Source organism: Corvus hawaiiensis, chromosome 4, assembly GCF_020740725.1.
Source record: "Corvus hawaiiensis isolate bCorHaw1 chromosome 4, bCorHaw1.pri.cur, whole genome shotgun sequence".
Lineage (NCBI taxonomy): Eukaryota > Metazoa > Chordata > Aves > Passeriformes > Corvidae > Corvus > Corvus hawaiiensis.
The window spans coordinates 16774533-16793616 of record NC_063216.1 but is presented as its reverse complement, the minus strand read 5'-3'; the positions used below and the strand labels follow the sequence as shown (position 1 = coordinate 16793616).

General features: G+C 42.2%; 1 protein-coding gene across 2 annotated transcripts in view; it reads right to left on the bottom strand.

The window, feature by feature from the left end:
* Positions 1-1689: 1689 nt before the first annotated feature.
* The window catches only part of SHISAL1 (shisa like 1), a 70829-nt gene continuing 53434 nt past the window's right edge, over positions 1690-19084 (bottom strand). For both annotated transcript variants that reach the window (XM_048301226.1, XM_048301228.1), the window contains one exon: positions 1690-5590. In XM_048301226.1, the coding sequence (XP_048157183.1) occupies positions 5578-5590 (13 nt within the window). In that variant the 3' untranslated portion in view covers positions 1690-5577. The remainder of the gene's footprint in view (positions 5591-19084) is intronic.

Here is a 19084-nt window from a genome sequence, read left to right as displayed (position 1 = left end):
TTAGCTCTCTTTTCTCTCCCTGTCCTTCTGTATGTGTGAACAACCAGCAAATCAACGAGGTCTCTGCTTTCTAGTAAGAATAAACAGTTTAAAGGAACTGGCTGTGAGGCTCCTGTTTGGTTTTGACTTGGTGATAATGGCAGTCTGTAAGTGACTAGCAGCGTTTTAACATCTTCTGTGGAAATTCCAGAGATATTTAATTTTCTCCTTGGTATATAAAAGCTGTTCCTGCTGAGCATAATGTGGTTAATATAATTCTTACTCAATTACTAGAAGCACATCATAACAATTGTTGAAACTTGGTAAGGGAGCTGTAATAGACCCAATCTGTCGATTTACTTCCTTTGTCTTGTGTATTTAGATGTTTTCACAATTGCTAGTGCAGTTTGAGAAGGGGACTGGGTTGCAATTATTTCTAATTTTACATATTTATGTATTTTTAAAGCTGCTTTTTGTCCTCTTTCTTTCTGCAGTATGTTCCATAAATTTCAGCACAGTGGGATGCAATTGTAGTCTCCTACAGTCACAAACCCCCTAAGAATTACTGAAGTGTTGCTTTAATGAAAAGGATCCTTTTCTACTTTAGAGCTGATGTGCTTTGTTATGGAAACTCCAGAAATAAACCCTGGCACACAAAGTGAGTGACATTGCAAAGGATTTCCCATCCTTCCTTTAAAATTTGGCTTTAAAATTTCTCTATTTGTGACTGTTTAGGTCTATTCCTACAGCACAGTCTCCAGTCTGAGGCTAGTGATCTGATGCTGAAAGGATAATTTCTAATGTGAAAAGGTACCTGCTGTGTATAAATGCCAGAACTTCAGTCAGGTATCAAGGATTTGGGATGAGGACAGATGACAGCAAGTGCTGGACAGGACAACAGGGGAAAACTTAAGCTTGGGAGCAGCAGGACAGAGCAAGAACTGTTTCTGTCAAGGGAAGCAATCTGTCTCAAGAGGTGACGTTGTCAAAAACACTCCTTTTTACTAATGGGACAGTGGAAATTTCAGCTCAGTACCCTCAGTATTTTGGGAACGTAGGCAATGATGCCTCCTAAACAATAGGTGACAAAAGGACTCGAGAGACTGTTTACAAAATCTAAACCTTTCTGGGGAAACTGTCCAAATTCTTCAGCCTGGAAGCCAAAAGCAAATTAAATCTCTTTTCTCTGTGAATTGTTGGTCCTGCCTTTTTGTACAGAGCACGTTAAACTGTGTTTGCTTCAGCTGGGGGGGGGGGGTGGACCTACTACAAGAGCCGTGTGGGACAGAGTACTTTAAGTCTGAAAGACAAAATGTTGCTTTTTTTCTGCTCAGTTGCAGTTTGTCCTTCTTAGCTTACCTTGAGTAGTGGAAAGATTATGTTTATTTCTTAACAGTCTCTGTTCAGTATCCCTCACTCCCCTCTTAAACATCTGGTATTAACAACTGCTGGAAATGTGATGCAGACTAAATGGAACATGTATTGATTTATGCAATGGCCTTAGTGGTTTTCTTGAGGTGTGGTTTGGTTCTTGGGGCCCCTTCCCCCCCATTTCTAAATCCAGTCTTTGTACACTCTCTTCATTTTACCCTTGTACAGACTTTGGAATTCTGGTATCTGGGGATTTCCAGCAGATGGAAAGGAAGCCATGAGTTTTGAAGCTATTGAAACACTTGGAAGCTCAAATCTCTACAGCTATTCCACACAGCATTTGAAACACTAAAGCAAGTTTTATTACAGAGATTAGTTTACGTTACACTCATTTATTAAAACCTAAGGACATCTTTATAAAAACTACTGTGTATAAAGACGAGAGCAGTGCAATAGCAGTGTAAAACACATTTTTGGTTTACTTGGCAATCACTTTAGAAAGACAACATGGTTCATAATATGAAGTCAGAGAATGCTGCAAAAAATAGGACAGGATTAGACCAGAAACTAGATTAGCAAATCACTGGACACTGGCACGTATTGATTTCAAACATCAAGTGTTATGTAAACAGTATTATTGTCAATGTATCAATAAAGAGAAATCACTGCAACCCTAGAATTTCTAGTTAGCTTAATTAGCCTAAAATAGTCCGCTGACTATCGAAATAGACTATTGTACTGTATATATATTACCTTCTTAGTAATTTACTACTTTTGTAAAAGGAGGACTAGAAGAAATGTCTGTTTTACAGAAGAGAACTTTTGAGGCTAAGAAAAGGTGTTTCTTCCCGGCCAGTGGTTGAGGTTTTGTTTTTGTTGCTTTACTTTTCGTACACAATCACAGGTGTGGAATAGAACTGACTTTAGAAAATCATTTTGACGTGTTAACTTCGCTGCTTTTTCAAGTGGACAGTCCTCATACAGAAATTACAGCCGTAGTAAAACTATAAAAAACAGGTCTCTAAAACAGCTGCTACAATATGCTGAATTATACATTAAGAGGCCAGATTATTTTCACTCTGGTTTTTTGTAAAATCGATAACCAGGCACAAAAGATGGTTAAAGTACAACACCAAGTCCTGCACAAGCTTTATAACTTATCTTTTTATGTCCTACGTTATACACAGCAATTACTAAGAGGTTGGACACAGATCTCAGTGAAACAGAAGAGAGGAAGTTAGTTGGACAGGGGAAGAGGCTTCTGGAGCAGGAAGGTCACTAATAGCCACTGAGATAGACAGCTGCCATTGTCGCATAAGGGGTTATAACTTACACACTTTTGTAAGTCTTAATTTTAGATCCCTTATTTTTCCAACCAGATCAGGATGGACATGGAGGAAAATACAACTATTTTAGTCCAGATCGTTTCTTTTAGAGGAAGATTGTGTTTGAACCAGTCTCTTTTGGCAGAAGTAACTGAAAAATTCATTGCAGTTTATCTGGTTCACCGTAATTTTGATCAAGTAGATGCAGGGGGATACCAGAGCACAGCTACAGAGGTGGCTGAGGTGTTCAGGTGGCTGTTTGTGCAGCCAGTGCTCTTCTCCAGTGTCCCAACACCAAGAGAGAAGGGCTGAGAGAAATGGTGGTAGGGAAATTCGTGGTGCACTATTTCCCTTTAATTTAAGGCCCAACTAGCATCAGTCTTATTCAGTATCTTTTATTCTGCTGAAATAGAGAGACTATCAGGTGATTATAACAACACAATTGATGAAAAATTGTTCACTAGCTATGACATGGATTTCTCTCTAAATTAATTGGTAGGCAGAATCAGATTTTCAGCCAGAGAGTATCTACCTTATATTAACTGGCTCTGTATAGAGAACAAAAGAAAACAAACAAACAAAAAGCACATCCATTACCAGGTATAGATGTACTAGAAGTAAAGCATAAAACTGCTCATTAATAACGCACAATTCCCAAAGGGAAAAAAACCCTTAAAAAATACAGTAAGTCACACAAACCAGTATCTAATACAAATTCCTTTATGAACATAAGCTTTTTCCAAAGCTCTCTGTGGCAGTCATTACCTCACAATGAAAGCAGGTGCTGGGAGAAGGTAAAAGGACCAAGCAGTTACTGCAGAGCGCCACACTGGTTACTGTGGATGCTTTTTTGGGTGTCTGCAGGGGTTATGGATCTTGGAGCCAACGAGGAAGTGTGGAGGAGGCATAATGTTGGCATGGATGGCATCACCTCCAGCTATGCGGTTTCCTTTGCTTTTCTTGGGAGTTCTTCCCAGCACTGCCTTACAGCTCATGTCTCCCACCACCAGGAGCATGGATCCTGTCCCCATCGAGCTCTCCTCTTCAAGGAGAGGGCAGCTTGGACTGTCTGCCAGCATCTGCAAGCTACTTACAGCATGTCTTTGCTGGAGGGCCTTTGTGTTCCCAGCTAAAGTGCTTTGAACTTTAGCAGTGCTGATGACATATTCTTTTTAGGAAATGAGGCGAATCTCTCAGGTTCAGCGTGAATCTAAAGAATCTTGACTCTGTTTTATTTGAGGTGCTGTGTTATAACGTGCACTGTGGCAGCTCCCTTAGGCCTCTACAAGCTGGGAGTGTGTGCAGGAGCTTCTGTGATGAGTGAGAATGGGCCAGGCTTCACACTTTCCCGGGACAGGATGGAGTCTAATGCCTGCAAGGTGGCAGTCCCACCCATGAATTTGTTCTGCCTGCCACTACTCAGTGATACCCAGCATGTTTAGTTGCTGGTTTGCAAAGAAAAGGGGCACGTGCATGTTCATATCGTACGGAGATTGGGCTTTATTTGAAGACTGGACTTCCACTCCTGTGGTTTCCAGCTTTGTTGGGTCCTCCAACGCTACTTATTCCTGCATGGTTTTAGTCATGTGCCATCCTGAACTCAGCAGTCACGAATTAAATCACTGACAAGAGTGCCCCTTTTGAGTTCTTCAACAGAAGACTAAAATTTATTCAGCCAAAGAGGTACAAAAGGAACATTTGATTACTCTTTAACAAGGTACTCCTCATGTTGTGGTTACATGGTAAAATACACGATTATTTTAAAGTTACTCAGATTTGCAGGACAGAATATTAGACATGAAGGATTAAATTGGCATTATCATGGCTTTGTGTTATGACTTCCAGATGAAGTCCTCTGTTTGCTTGTCACTGCCAGGTTCTCCATGTATATATCTTAAAGAACTGAATTTCACAGGATTTGCTTATGTAATTGATACTGTATGATTTTAAAATAACCCCATCCCGTGGAAAGTTAAGCCAACTTATTGCAACCTAGTGACCAAGTGCTCCACATCCTTCTGTGGCAGAGTCCTTGCCTTTCTGGCTGCCAAATGGATTCTGAGATTTGAGTGGGGTAAACTCTGCAGCCAGTCAGTGGCTGAGGGAATTGGACTGTTGCTTTGTAAAGCAGAGGGACAATGGTATTATTGCGTTTGAAATATACAGTTTGTTGATTTTTCTTCTGTTTCAGCTTCAAGGAGTATGGGGGTGGAATGGTGTTGCATCCTAATAAAGTTGCCCTCTTCAAGAACCTGAATTTAAGATGGGCTCAGATGTTTGATGTCTTAGCAAAATCATTGCCAGCAATCTAAAACTGTGCATTATGGTTAAAATGATTGCTACCCTGCAGTCTAACTCAATTAAAGGGCTCTGCTTACCTTGCAATGCATAGGACAATACAGTTAACAGTGATGTGAATCACCAGCATCTACCCTATTGCGATAAAATGTTCACCAGAGAACTTTGGAAAAACTCACATTCAGGATTCTGACACTTAGATTAGGCTCAAATGGCAATTGATGGATGGGGAGGCAAAGAAAAGTTATCTACCAAAGGTTTGTCTTGTGGTTGTTTTCCACCTTTGTGTGGATTTGCCAGAGCAACTTAATTTTCCTCCTACTGAGCATTTTCTCAAATATGATGCTTCCTTTCAGAGATAATAGTGTCAGTCTAGAATTAAAATATTGCTTACAGACTACTTTATCCTGGAGACTCTTTCTATATCATTTGCCTGTACAAGTTGTTTGAATGGTGTCTTGTCTTCAGGTGACTTGCTCAATCTCCCTCTTGTAGTCTTTCTCTCTCCTCCTTATCCATAATTTTTTCAGCTCTTATAATTTAGTTGACTTTCTTGAAAGCTGCTCCTTGAAGTCTGGTCTTACCTCTCCCATCTTGAGGCACATCAATATAATTTTCTGGAAGACATAAAGCACAAATGGTTTCCATAATGTTTCAGTAACATGCAACACCGAAGTATTTCTGTGAAGAAAAACTTGTAGTATTCTCAATTGTAGATTTATTTTAATTCAGATTTAGGCATTTTTTGCAGTACTGTCATCCAGGGAGGACCTCCAGACAGAAATATGCGATTTTCTTACAACTCTGAGGGTTTTTAAGCTTTCACCCAAAACTCAGTCACAAACCTGCTAAGGTTTGACAGCTAATTCCTTTCTAACAATCAAAAAGCCTAAACAGCCTTATTCATATTAAAAAAAAAAAAAAAAAAAAAAAAAGGTTGTTTTGCTCTGTCACTGTCCTTTTCCGATATTGGTAGAAATGCATATTAACACAACATGCAAGGCCTCTTGTGAGGTCTGCACACAGATGAAGTTTAAAATGAGTTGTTCATATCGAGAAGAGAGTCTCAGGAGACTTAGCTATAACGAATTAAAAAAACACCTGGGGAGAGAGAAACTGAAGAGTATGAGCACGTATCTTGGCTTGCAGGCACCTCTGTCCTTCACAGCACCTTCAGCTGTTTCTTCCCACTCTTCTGTAGATTGCCACGTGTGGTTCACCTCCTGTGAAATGCTTTACTAATCTGCTATCTGCATAATCTAAATCACTAGACCATTTAACAGGATGCAGTTTCTTTTAGTTATCTACTTGCTTTTAAATAGATGTTTAGAGATGAAGCAGAGCAGGCATTTGTGTGTTCCGGGACAAAATGCAATTTTAAACGTGTTGGACCTATCAGCCTCTTTTCCTCTACCTGAGTGTCCCAAAGTTGCTGCTGGCCAGGTCCTTCTTCAGGTTAATGCAAAATCGAGAGCGTCACCAAGGTGGTGTAAAGTGAGTTACTGGAGTTCCTGGACCCAAATACCATAGCAAAGTTCATGAATATTTGTCTGCAGCACAGAAGCTAAAATAACACTCCTGTAAGTAGCTTGGATTTCCTGCCAATTCCTCTCATCTGTCTTAAGCTATGGGAGAATGAGTGGGAGAATGTGAACAGCAGAGCCAGCAACACATAGACCCCACTCAGCTCTGAAAGCCTCTTGCAGCAAGTAGGAAGTTATCACCCTGCCTTTTCCAAGCTGGATGAGTCTGATGCCGAGTCCACAGCCTCTCCCTGATACTAAATCCTGACAGGACAGTTGCTACTAAAAGGTCCTCTTCCCCTACAAAAAGCTAAGTGGGGCGTGTGCTTGATTGATTGACTGGTGGCTGGACCAGTAAGGTTGGGAGGAACTGCTTCAGATCATTTTGCAATAGCAGGATCCCATAAAAAACACCTGCATTTTCCTAAGAAAGATGAATGCTAATTTCTGTGAGCAAGGGAATATTCCATATGCTATATTCCAGTCTCCCAGCACAGTGCGCTTGGCAACAGAAACCCTGTGTTTGTCACTTCTGGTCACTTCTACAGGATTTTAATGCATGTAGAGCTGAAGGCAGTGCTCTGGAGGTGGCTCAGGTTGCTCCTTTTTTCCTTTGCAGAGGTTATTGTCACTGTACAGCACCCCAGGCTGCCACTGCTGCTCTTCCCAGAGGAGCTGTGGCTGGCCCATCCCTGGAAGTGTCCAAGGCCAGGTTGGAGCAACCTGGTCTAGTGGAAGGTATCCCTGCCATGGCAGGGGGTGGAACTGGATAAGCTTTAAGGTCTGTTCCAACCCAAATCATTCTGTAGTTCTATGATTTTCGTTGCCTGACAAGGCAGCAGCCAACTAAAAGACTGCCTCCTCTTTGACAGCAATAACTGCTTGGTGGCTCAGTTCTGCTGGAATGAAATGAAGGAATGATTCAGAGCCTCTGGAGGAAAGTTTTTTCAGAGATTTCTGCCATTTTTCTGACAAATGAGGTAAACAGTTGCCACATTCACCATTACAAGGCCTCTGGTTAAGTTGGTGTTGACATAAAAGCGCCATTGATCACTGCAGTCCCTTCAGGCCTCAGATACACCCTGGATCCATGACTTACACAAGTTGTGGCTCGTAGCTCCCACGAAAGCGACCGGTATCTGCAACTATTCAGGTTTTACTCTGGCATAAAATGGCACTACACTGATCTGAGCAGACCTGCTGTGATCTGCACCCGTTGAGGTTCTGCTGCAGTGCCTTCCAATCTGGTCAGTGGGAGAAAAGCTTTTGCTCTCTTTGGTCACAGGAAGAGCTGGGATGCCAGGCTAACAAACAGCTTTCTGCAATAAGAAGCCTTTGGTGGCTACACCAGTTGTTACAGGAAATAGGAATGCGCCCTCCTTCCCCAGAAATGAAAGGACAAGGGAGGACAAAGCACAAAGCACTAGGCTTTGTAAAAGCCCCACCAGATTGAAAGGAAGGATATGAGAAATTAATTGCAGGACAACCATTAATTGAAAAGCCATTCAGTTGTCTAAATATATTTCAGACCAGAAAGAAATAGAATATAATCTAACCCCTGTGCCTGTGGAGTCTGCCAAAGAGCAGGGAAATAATTTCCATAGTTTGGCATCTGTAGACTCCTATGGCTATGTTATACAGAGCATGTAACATTGTATCCAAAATAGATACTGAAAGGTTGCTTGGGTTACCAAAATTAATTCTCAAAGTTCCAAAATTTCAAAATGAATGCTGCTGGTTCAAGCTCAATTTGGCCATCTTATTTGCATGAAAGAAAGTGGAAAGTCTCAGACTTTTTAGGTGGGGCTCATCCTTTTTTTTTTTTTTTTTTTTTTTGGGAGAACATCAAAATAGCTGAATGATTCAGGTTTTTCCAATGCAGAGGAAACTTCAACAAGAAAAAATTGCTTCAGGTTGGCTCAGTACTGAAGAGATTGAATGTTTAGGTTTTTTTTAATTGACAAGGAACAATTCAGCATTAAGCAGTGGCCCTGGGTGCTGCCATCTTCAATAAAAGAGCATTAGATTTGCCTCTATTTTCCTCCCCAGGCTGAATAACCTCACTTTTGATGGATCACAAATTCTCATCTGGTCTAGCTGTGAAATGCATCCCGGCACCTGCATGAGGTTCAGATGAGAGGAGGACCTTAAGTCGTGACAAATTAATTTTGTCACAGCCACTGTGTAAAATGACCACCATCACTGATAGCTACCACTAATATTTCTGACTAATAGCTGGCTCGGGGAAGACAGACATCTGGTGCTTAAGAGTTTAAACAAAATTCAGGCACTGGAAATGTTCAACTTGAAAAACAGACTGAAATTTCAACTCCAGTGCTGTTCCTACCATAGCTGACAGTTCTGCAAGAACGGAGAGAAATGTCAAAATATGTTTGAAAGCGAATACCTCAGCATGGTGGTAAGGTTTAAATGGAATGAATGTGCAATACATGCCTGATTCACCAGAGTTAAACAATGTTGCTCTGCAGGTGGAGAGAAACCATTTGGATTATTTGAATTTCCCTTGCATTATGCTTACAGCAGTGTATTTGCTCACGCTGCAACCAGCTAACATCAGCACAACGCCTCTGAGGTCAGACACAAGGTGTGCAGGTCACCTGTCAAGCTGTTCTCCCTTCCACCTGGAAAATGCAGGTGGGAAACAGGCACCTGCTTACTTACAGTTCTCTTTCACAGCAGAATCGCTTGTCTGTGTTAATTATCACCTAAGGTCATCACGTGTTAAAAGGGTGATTGCTGTCAGCTGTCTCAGACATTGGAGCACTGCAGAATGTATTCAACAGTCGCAAAGACTGTTTCCAATGGATTACTAGAAGGGCTTGCTAGAAAAGATCAGCCTGTGAAAAGATCAACCTGTGAAGCAGCGCAATTTTAAAGAACTTTCCATCTGAACAGTTTGTTGTGAGTGCTGGTAAGTCTGCTTTTTAAATTGCTCTCTACATTTCCTAAGAATCTCAACTCTAATAGACCAATTTCAGCTTGTGCAACTCCCATAAGGGCTCGGGGGATATAAACCAAACAGCACATTGCATCACATCACTTCTGAGAGCTGCTCTCTGGATTTAGAGGAACTTTAGAAACTTTGGGAATATTTTGTGCTCCTAAGGGACAGGCTGGCTTGGGCAGAGAGAGCTGCTGGCAGATGTCAGGCAGGTACCTGCTCGCTAGGTCATGCTGCTGCCCTGCAGAGGAAGGTTGATGGGTCAAGGGAGGTGCAGTGTTGGTCTCTGTGCCAGAGGGAAAGACAAAAACTTGAAAGATTTAAACTCCACTGCTGCTTATTTTCCAGATAAATCTAAACCTGAGACCTTCTAATTAGTAACAGCTGTGTCCCCCCGTGTGCAGTTACCCATGAGATTGGGTTATCACACCAGTGGAGGAGCTTTGTTTGCCTCTTTAAATTACTTTTTAATTCAATTCCATGACTTTTTGTTGCTAATACTGAGCTCAGAGATGGTTTTCAGAGGAACACTTTGCATACACATGTGTTTGGGCTTCACACTGGTAGGCCCACAGGTTTGGACTTGTGTCTAGGACAGTACTGTGATCTGGAAGCCAGAGAGCTGGGAAACAAATTTCAACCAGCCAGGAACTGGTTTTGATCAGCCTGGTTTTGGTACAGCCCTCTGGTCACACTACCAAAGATCTGGCTGCTCTTTCAGTAAGTGAGGCTTGAGATCTGCTTGGATCCAAGGCCTGTCCCACAAACGGATGCAGGAGGAGGTCTGGCACTTGGAGGGGAGCCTGGAGAGCTGCTGCAGGCGAGGACTGGCTTCCTCCAGCTCTTTCCCCTGAACTGCGGGTATTAAAACAGCAGCTGGCTTAACTTTTGTTATTAATATGGCTGCCTGGCCAACAGACCAAAGCTAAGAGGGAAAACTGGTTTCCTCTAGAGTCTCTGGAATATCTATAATTGTATGAATTAAATACATCTTTTGTCCCATCAGCTGGGTTGGGTGGGAGAGGAATGAAACCACACAGGATACAATTTTCTCTCTTTTTTACTAATGGCCATCTTTTACAATACTCACTTGCAAAGAGCAGTGATTTGAAACCAGCTGGGTTGCTAACATAAATAAATATTACCTATTGTAAATAATGGTTTCTGAAGTAATCCTATGCTCCTGAAAGTCAAGTATTTTTCAATTAGTAGCAACGTTTTTCACTTGGTACTTCCTGAATTGGTTGATACTCCTGAACACTCTTCTGGAAAGTAAAAACATCCAGGAGAATTTCTGACGTTTGTTTTTATTTTAAATGGAAACATGAAGCATTCAAAATTTGATTTACAAGTTTTGAATGGAGGAACAGATGAAGGTTTCAGGACATAAACGGAAAGATAATCACTGAAAAGCTGTCTTTTTCCTCACTGAAGAGCTGCAGGCTGACTTTTCATGATGTGAAATTCTTCCTCCTAAGGTTTTCTTCCTCCTCTTAAGGTTATTTCAGAAAAATACTCAAAACACCCCAGACCTTCCAAAGAGTCTTAAAAGAGTGGATGACCAATTACAAGTAAAACTGAAAATTAGCTGGACTTACTAATTCTCCAGATATTTATGAAACCCTTGTGTCACTAGGCTGCCTGAATCAGATGTATTGCCTGAGGCTGGAATTCAGTCTGGGTGATTGTTGATGAATTTTCCTGCTAACATGTGGCAGCCATTAAACAGCTGATAAAACCTGAACCAAAATTTCTTTGTACGATTCACAAAGAAAACCCCAATCCCGATTTTGCTATGTAAACAGTTTGAGCTGCCTTCAATTTTTTTCAAGACCCCAAGGCATCATAATGCCAAACTGAATGTGGGTATCATGTAAGGAACTCTAGACTTTCTATTCCACTTGAGAATGTGCTCATTTTCACATATTTTTCAGGTAGCTGGAGTGACCAAATAGCTTTAATTGCACTCCTGTCATAGAGAAAGATATTTTAAAAGAGAGGAACTATTGCTAGAGGCAAGAGAGTATTGTTTTGTCTACTTCTTTAAGGTCCAAGCACGTTGTTTTGGAAAGGAGATTTATTGCTGTGTGTAGTGTAATTTAATGGCATAGATACTCCAAGTGGGTTTCATCCCACCTAACTGCAGACATCAGAATGGTAAGATGGCTTAATTTTGGAGAGGCACCTCAGGGTCCTTTAGAAACAGAAAGCAACAGGCACCTCTGCAGAGCTGCTCTACTCCTCCTCAGGCTCCAAAAGAAACCAGTAGTGCAGGAGCCTAAGAGTCCCAAGCCTAACTTAGGAAATGAGAAGCCCTACTACCCCCAAAAACTGAATTATAAAATGTGCAGCACTAGTACAGATTTCTCTTAACACCATCTTCACTCCCATATTGCCACATGCAAATATACAATTTTGTATGTAAATGTATGCAACTCTGTTTTACAGTCCAGTACCACTAAGTGGAAGGGTTTCTGTAGTTTCCATGTTCTGGTTAGAAACCTTCCTCCCTCATGTTTATTCATGACCAGATTTGATTAACATGTATAACAGACCCATAACATCCTAAAAGATTCTGATGGAGAACCCAAGGCCTGTAGGTATTTCCTCAAACACAGCTACCTCTGGAAAGAGAAGCAGATTCTTGTCCTACATCTACATGTGCAGTCCTAGATGTATTTTTCCCCCCTATCTCACAAACTCAGTGGCAGTAAGGATGAATCCCTGAGGCTCAGGACGTGTCAAGAGATGCTGCATGTTCCTGTGGGTGGGGTAATAGATGGGCACTTTCTGGAGCAGGGCTTGATCCTCCATTTGTTCTTGGTACTGCTGTAAAAGCTTTCCAAAAAATCTGTGAACTTGAATATTTCTGCATCTGTGGTAAGGACTGAGCTATCTCTGGTTTCAGCTCATCCCAATTTCCCAAAAGCTGCTGTCACCAGCTTTCAAAATCTGTTCCTAGAGAGTGGCTCTGACATACCCCAGATACTCAAATATTCTCCATGTTTGCTGAGCTCTTATACAGCAGTGCCAAACCATGTATCTTGGATCCAGGAGAGCACAGTGGAAAGCGCAGAAGGCTTTACAAGAGTGTGCCCTTCTGTGTTAAAATTCAGGTACATGATAGGAGAAAAAGGCCTCTTTTCATGCTGACTGACAATTTAAATTTAACAAATCCACTAGAAATTGAAAGTGAGGTATAAAGAATAAAAAGCAGTAAAACTTGCCATGTGGTTTTTGATGTAGCTTATAGGACACTGCCTTTCCCTGCTTACACAGTCCCCTAATGCACTGAAAATACTGACAGGGATATTTTTAACACCCACAAACACCAAAACTTCGGTTTAACAGTATTACCTGATTCAGAAAGAAGGGCACTTACAGAGCAGCCTGGTAACTTTTAATTTTTTACATCAATTTATTTATAAATGAAGGTCATAATTGAAAAGGCTATTTGTGTAAGCTATACTCAGTATAGCTCAGAGTACCTTTGCTTATGGGGATGGGCAATTCTAAGTGTTGTAACAGGTCTTTGCAAGTTACAGCTGAGGGTAAATGCAGCTCAGTTATACAGGACAATGTGGTTTGTACCTTGGCATTAAATGTACAGAAAAGTTAGTGAGTGCAGGAGAAATGTGGCCAGATATAAGGAATATTTATTATTGTTTATTTATGTATCTATTTATCTGGCCCACAGTTTCTGTATTTAATCTCTGACATTTTATATATAGGTATAGCTTAGCTTCTTTGTAAAATTCAAGAATAATCTACTGAACTAAACAACAGCCCAGGCCAGCCTACATCAGGTGAATATCCTGCTCTTTTTGCCCTAACAGTCTCTGCCATCTTGGCATTAGCAAAATCCAAGCTATTGAAATTGCTGCCTAGCATGTCCTGATGTCAAACAGAGGCTGAACCCAACCACTTTTGTGGAAATTGCACTGCTGAAACATACTGCAAGGGGAAAAGGGGTCAGCCAAATATTAGATTGGACTGTTCTGGTACCATTTGCAAAGCTTTGAGGTGCTGACTTCTTTCGAGGCCCACAGAAGTCAATAAAACTGAAAGCCACTGAGACGTCAGGGGACTTATGTTAGAAGGGGACAAGATGTTCAGGGGACAAGAGTTTCTCCCAGACTCTATTTGAAAGAAGGCAGCAGTGTTGGTTTACAAAGCAGATCAAATTAATATATTGCTTGAACTGGATCCCAGCTGGATCACTAAGAAATACTCCAGGCTCTTGTTCCCCTGGTAGGAAGGTGGGTGCTGCAGGGGCAGGGGGGTAGAACAGCAGAGGAGAAGGAAGGTGCCCAATTCCTGTGCTGGCCTCCAATAACCAGGGAGCCCCTCTGGGTGCTGGAACTGCTCCTCAGCCTCTGCACTTCATCTGACTAAGGAAGTTATTCCCCCTTTCTTTCTTCCATTTCCATTTTTCTCTCCCAAGTATGAACAGTCTTCTGAGACAAGATGCATGTGCTGCTTCCCTCTGCCTCGCCAGAGGCTCAAATTGCTCCAGCTGCAGCACAACCATCTATTTAGGAGGGAAGAATCACTTTCAGCACTTGAACTTTGAATACCAAACCTGTGGTTTAGTCCAGAGTTGCGTATTTACTCCAAGTTAAACTAGCTTTTTTATTTACCCCTGCGCAATACAGGAGATTCTGTCATTTCTGGGAAGAAAATGCATATTAATGACGTGAGAAAAAGTACTTTTGAATTAGTTATTCCTTTTACCAAAGAGCTTTATTTTATGCTCTCACTTTTCAGTATTAAGAGGGCTGGCTAGTCTTCTGACTCAGAGTTCAAGAGAAAATATGTAGTAATTACTGTGTTGAGAGCTTTCATTGTAGGATGAAACCAGTCGTGTTTCCTGCAACTGTTCTTTCTGTGTATGTTTTTCTTTTCACAACTGGATTTGTGTGGCTTTTCTAACAGCAGGAAAATTTGAACTATTTCTTTTAAAATAAGTTTCTGAAGATATTTCAAAAAACAACACTGAACTGCTTTTTAACGTTAACAAAAGTATCAACAGCTAAAACCAATAGGAGTACAGCCTTTGAAATTTAACCTGGTTCCTGTTTGGCTTCCTGTTGTAGATCCAGTATGTGTTTCCTTGCACATAATCATCCAAGCAATAAATAATTTTTAACTTTGTTTCTTTGCAGTCAGAAGCAGAAGGATAACAGCCACAACACCATTGTTGGTTACAGCACTGCACACTGGAGGCAGAAAGGCGGTTTTATGCACAAATGCTTCTTCCCTCTTTCCTCCCCGCCTTTCCTATGTAAAAAAGTGATAGTAGAAATTGAGCTGTGTTGTGATGTGGAAAGAGAAGAGGCCAAGGACCTTGGGCAATTTCAGCAGAGTGCAAAAGACAAGGAAACAACTTCTGTTCCGTGGTTATCTGAGCTGTATGGCTGGTTTTACACAGAAACGTGTTTTGACGCCAGTGCTGGAACTGTGACTGGTTTATTATTTTTATACTGTCTCACAGCCGCATCTAGATATGCGTCTGCTGGGGTATCAAATGTCCTTTGGCTGCAACAGGAACTTTGTGCATGGCTCAGTGACAGTGTATGACCCCTGCAGAGCAGCATTTCTTGAGTCACAGAGAAAGAAAAATGGTGCTTGGCTGGTGTCACAGGACTGAGGAATTCCACTTGGTATGGCATGGTTTGAATGATAATTTCTGAAGCATGGAAATTTTTTGTTGTGAACCATTATGACTGCCAGCTGGTGAGTTATTCTCGTTTTGTTCTACATTACTTTTCATTATTTGCCCTTTTTTTTGCATCTGTGTGCACATCTCCTATTGTGGATCTATTGTACGCTCATTTTTTCATGACAAGAATTTAAGCTTCTTACAGCTGCCCAGTGATAACTGCAGCTATCATGTGTGCACTTTGACACTAGAGGAGAAACAGAAAGGCTGTAATAATTCAGGATGATTAGTTCCACAACAGTTTTTACATGCACATGCTGTAACAGACCCCACTGCTGGATGCTCCTGTGTCCACTATAATCTCACAGCACTTCCACATGAAAATTTGGAAGCCTGTTACATACAAAAATAATCTTTACCACCAGTGGCTCCTTGCACCCCCAGAACCTGACAGATGAGTACTGGGCAGGTGGTGCTGGGATGAGGCTTTGCCCAGAGATTCCCATTCTCTGGAGTGATTATGCAATCACTGCACAGTCGCATTGGCATCAGCAGCTATTATGCAGCAGCTGCATAATCAGGCATTTATTAGAAAGAGGTGGGGAGGAAGAAGGCCACATGTTTGTCCCCTGCAGTCCTGAATGGCACAGGGTGATACAACTGAAGAAAAACATTGTGTGAGTTTTGATGTGCAGCTGCTGGTTTGTGTTTTCTGACTGCTCAGTAAGCATGATGAGCTTGCCATGCTGGGAAAATGGGATGCTTGGGTCTCACCAACCCCCTGCAGCTCCAGGCTGGGGCAGAGGGGCTGGAAAGCTGGGAAAGGCCCTGGGGCTGCTGGGGACAGCGGCTGGACATGAGCCCAGGTGTGCCCAGGGGGCCAAGAGGCCAATGGCACCTGGGCTGTGCCAGCCATGGGGTGGCAGCAGGGCCGGGGCAGTGACTGTCCCCTGTGCTGGGCACTGCTGGGGCCACACCTCAGATCCTGGGGCAGCTCTGGGCCCCTCCGGACAAGAAAGGCATTGAGGGGCTGGAGCGTGTCCAGAGAAGGGAACGGAGCTGGGGAAGGGGCTGGAGCAGCAGGAGGGGCTGAGGGAGCTGGGAAAGGGGCTCAGCCTGGAGCAAAGGAGGCTCAGGGGGAACCTTGTTGCTCTTTACGACTATCTGAAAGGGGGCTGAAAACAGGTGGGGGTCAGTTTCTTATCCCAGGTAATAAGCAATAGGGTAAGAGGAAACAGCCTCAAGTGGTACTAGGGAAGGTTTAGGTTGGATATTAGGAGAAATTTCTTCACTGGAAGAGCTGTCAAGCACTGGCGGAGGCTACCCAGGGCAGTGGTGAAGTCCCCATCCCTGGTGGGATTTCAAAGCCACGTGGATGTGGCACTTGGGAACGTGGGTTTGGCAGTGCTGCTGCAACGGTTGGACCTTAAAGAGTCTTTTCCAGTCCAATGATTCTATGAAAACTGATGTTGGTGTGAGTCTTCTGGGACTGCAGCCTCACCTGTTCCCCAGACAAGTCAGATTTTTGAAGAGCCATTCTCTTAGGGTGCTCAGTTTGGCCAGCTGTGCAGATCTAGCTTCCTGTTCTTCCCACTGTTGCTTATATTCCACAGGCTCCCTTGCCAATTTTAAATTTACAAGTAATGGGTGTTCTGCTGCATCTCAAGACACTTCCTTGACCAACTGCCAACTTTAGAAGAAATGCCTGTTTGGAGGAGATGAGTCTCACTGGCAAATTTCAGCTGGATAAACGACTTCTCTAAACTCATCTTCCAGCGTAATGTCAAAAAAATAAATCAAGCCAGGCTTCCAAGCAATTTCATCCATCTTAAGATAGGTGGAACGAATAACCCCCTGGAAATGCCTCTTTCGATGTGTTAGTGAGGATAACTAGTAGATACAGGACTTTTAGATGGCTACATTGACTGAGTTTAATCCTGCTCTTTATCACCAGTAAAGATTTGTATAATTAGATCATCCAGGTATTGGATCTTTTTCTTTGTTTGCTACAGCCCTCTGCTATCTTAAATCTCCTTACCACGAAGAATTTACAGACTGAGTTAAAATTGCCTTTTAGCCTTGAGCTTCTTAAACTTCTTAGTTTGACCAACTTTTGAGAAGTCATGTAAGCTCTACAGCTCTTTCAGAATGCTGTCCCATCTGTCACTAGGATTTTTCCTGCTACAGGCCTTAGGGAAGGTGGTGTTTCCCTCTAGCAATCTCCCCACTACTCGTGAGACAACAGCTCCCTACTTCGAATTGGCATCTCCTCTCTGTGCACTCCAGAATTCTATTTTCTGGTTTAGCCATCATACTGTGTAAGAAACTGATGGTAAGGAGTTACCTGCTGTATCACTGGGTATTTCAAATAGTTCCAGGATATTCTCTATCAGCAGTGCCTACAACAGAGCACTGGAGAGGGAGCTGTGCTGTTACCCAAACCATCACAAAATTGTACACATATTAGAACAATGGCAGTATTGCCAAATATTTTCAGTGTGGCCCTCACAGATAAAACCAGGTAAGTTCTCCATTTCCTCTGCCAAATGGAAGCACCAGGAGCTGACTGGGTCACCCAAGCACGGTGTAGATAAACACACCACAACCTACTAAGGAGTCACAGACTCCTGTGGTAACAACAGCACTAGCTCCAGCTCCAGCCAGCAGCCTCTGAGAACAATAAAGCCAGACAATCCCCTAGCTCATTTTTACTAAGTTTTTTAAACATTCCAGACCATGTCTGCACTTATTTAACTAGAATAAAAGGAGAAAAATTAAATGGAGGCAGCTATTGCCCTCACAGGTGAAATTTATTGTAACAAACACTGCAAGGTTAGGACTCAGAATGGGAAGATGGGGATTATTCCTCATCATCCCGATGCTTAAGGTGTTCTTTTCCTATTATCTCACTTGTCTCTTAACTCCTTCAAAACCCACCCCTTGCAGCCAAGTATGATTGTTGGACTGCTTCAGGTATTTCTACTTTTGCTTTATGTATTGCCAAGGAAAAGACAGGAAGAGTCAACCCAAGGCTGAACCAACCTTCCATTTTTTTCTTCAGGAGCATGTCAGCTAGGTAATATTTTTAAAACACCCACAAAAACACATTGACAGTTTTTTGTCTTCTTTTAGTTGTTCATGCAAACACTGGGGGTCTTTTTGAGATGCCTATTTTTGTTATGCTCTGAGAGGTTTCAGTGAATATTAAAAAAAAATATGGAGTCAACTCTCAGTTCGTCATGTAATTTCCTTTAAAATGTCTTAAAATGCAAATTAAGCAGGTGTTCTTCTGGTTGCTGTTAACTTCAGCAGCATAAGAGAAGTTTGGGAGGTTTCTGGTGAGTGAAAGGCTGATCTCTGGCTGCCTTCCAGTCACAATTTCTTCAGAATGTTTTTGGTGAAGCAGTGCTGGAGATGAGCAGGTAACAGGTGCTGGGTTCAGCAGCTCCCTGTGACTCACCACTTCCCAAAGACTGAACGCCATAGAAAATTACTTTGCCTCTGCGTGAGTGATTAAAATCTGTACCACTAATCAATGCAGAATATAGTTAATGACTGTTTAATTAATTTACTGTAATTCTTGATGAAGCAGTTCCTTTTCCACGTGACAGCCATGATTTCCAGCAGACAGGAGGGAGCCTGTGTGCCGTGTGCTCAGCACAGCTCAGCTCAGGGATACGATCAGCTCATTAATACACACAATTCCTGTAACTAGGACGACTCCTTTGTGCATAAAATCCTCCCTGATGTACTAGAGCACCAGTCCTTCACGAAGAAAAATTGTAGGTGGAGCTTGTTCCCTTCCAGATTTGAGCCCCACAGTCATTTTTCTGCTGTGAACCACTGTGCAAACACCTTTCCATTGCTGCCTTTAACGTTTACTGTCAATAGGTCTGTCTCCCCCATAATTCCACCTCTGAGATTCCGTGGAGCCTAAGCAAAGTTTCCCACTACCTAGAAACAC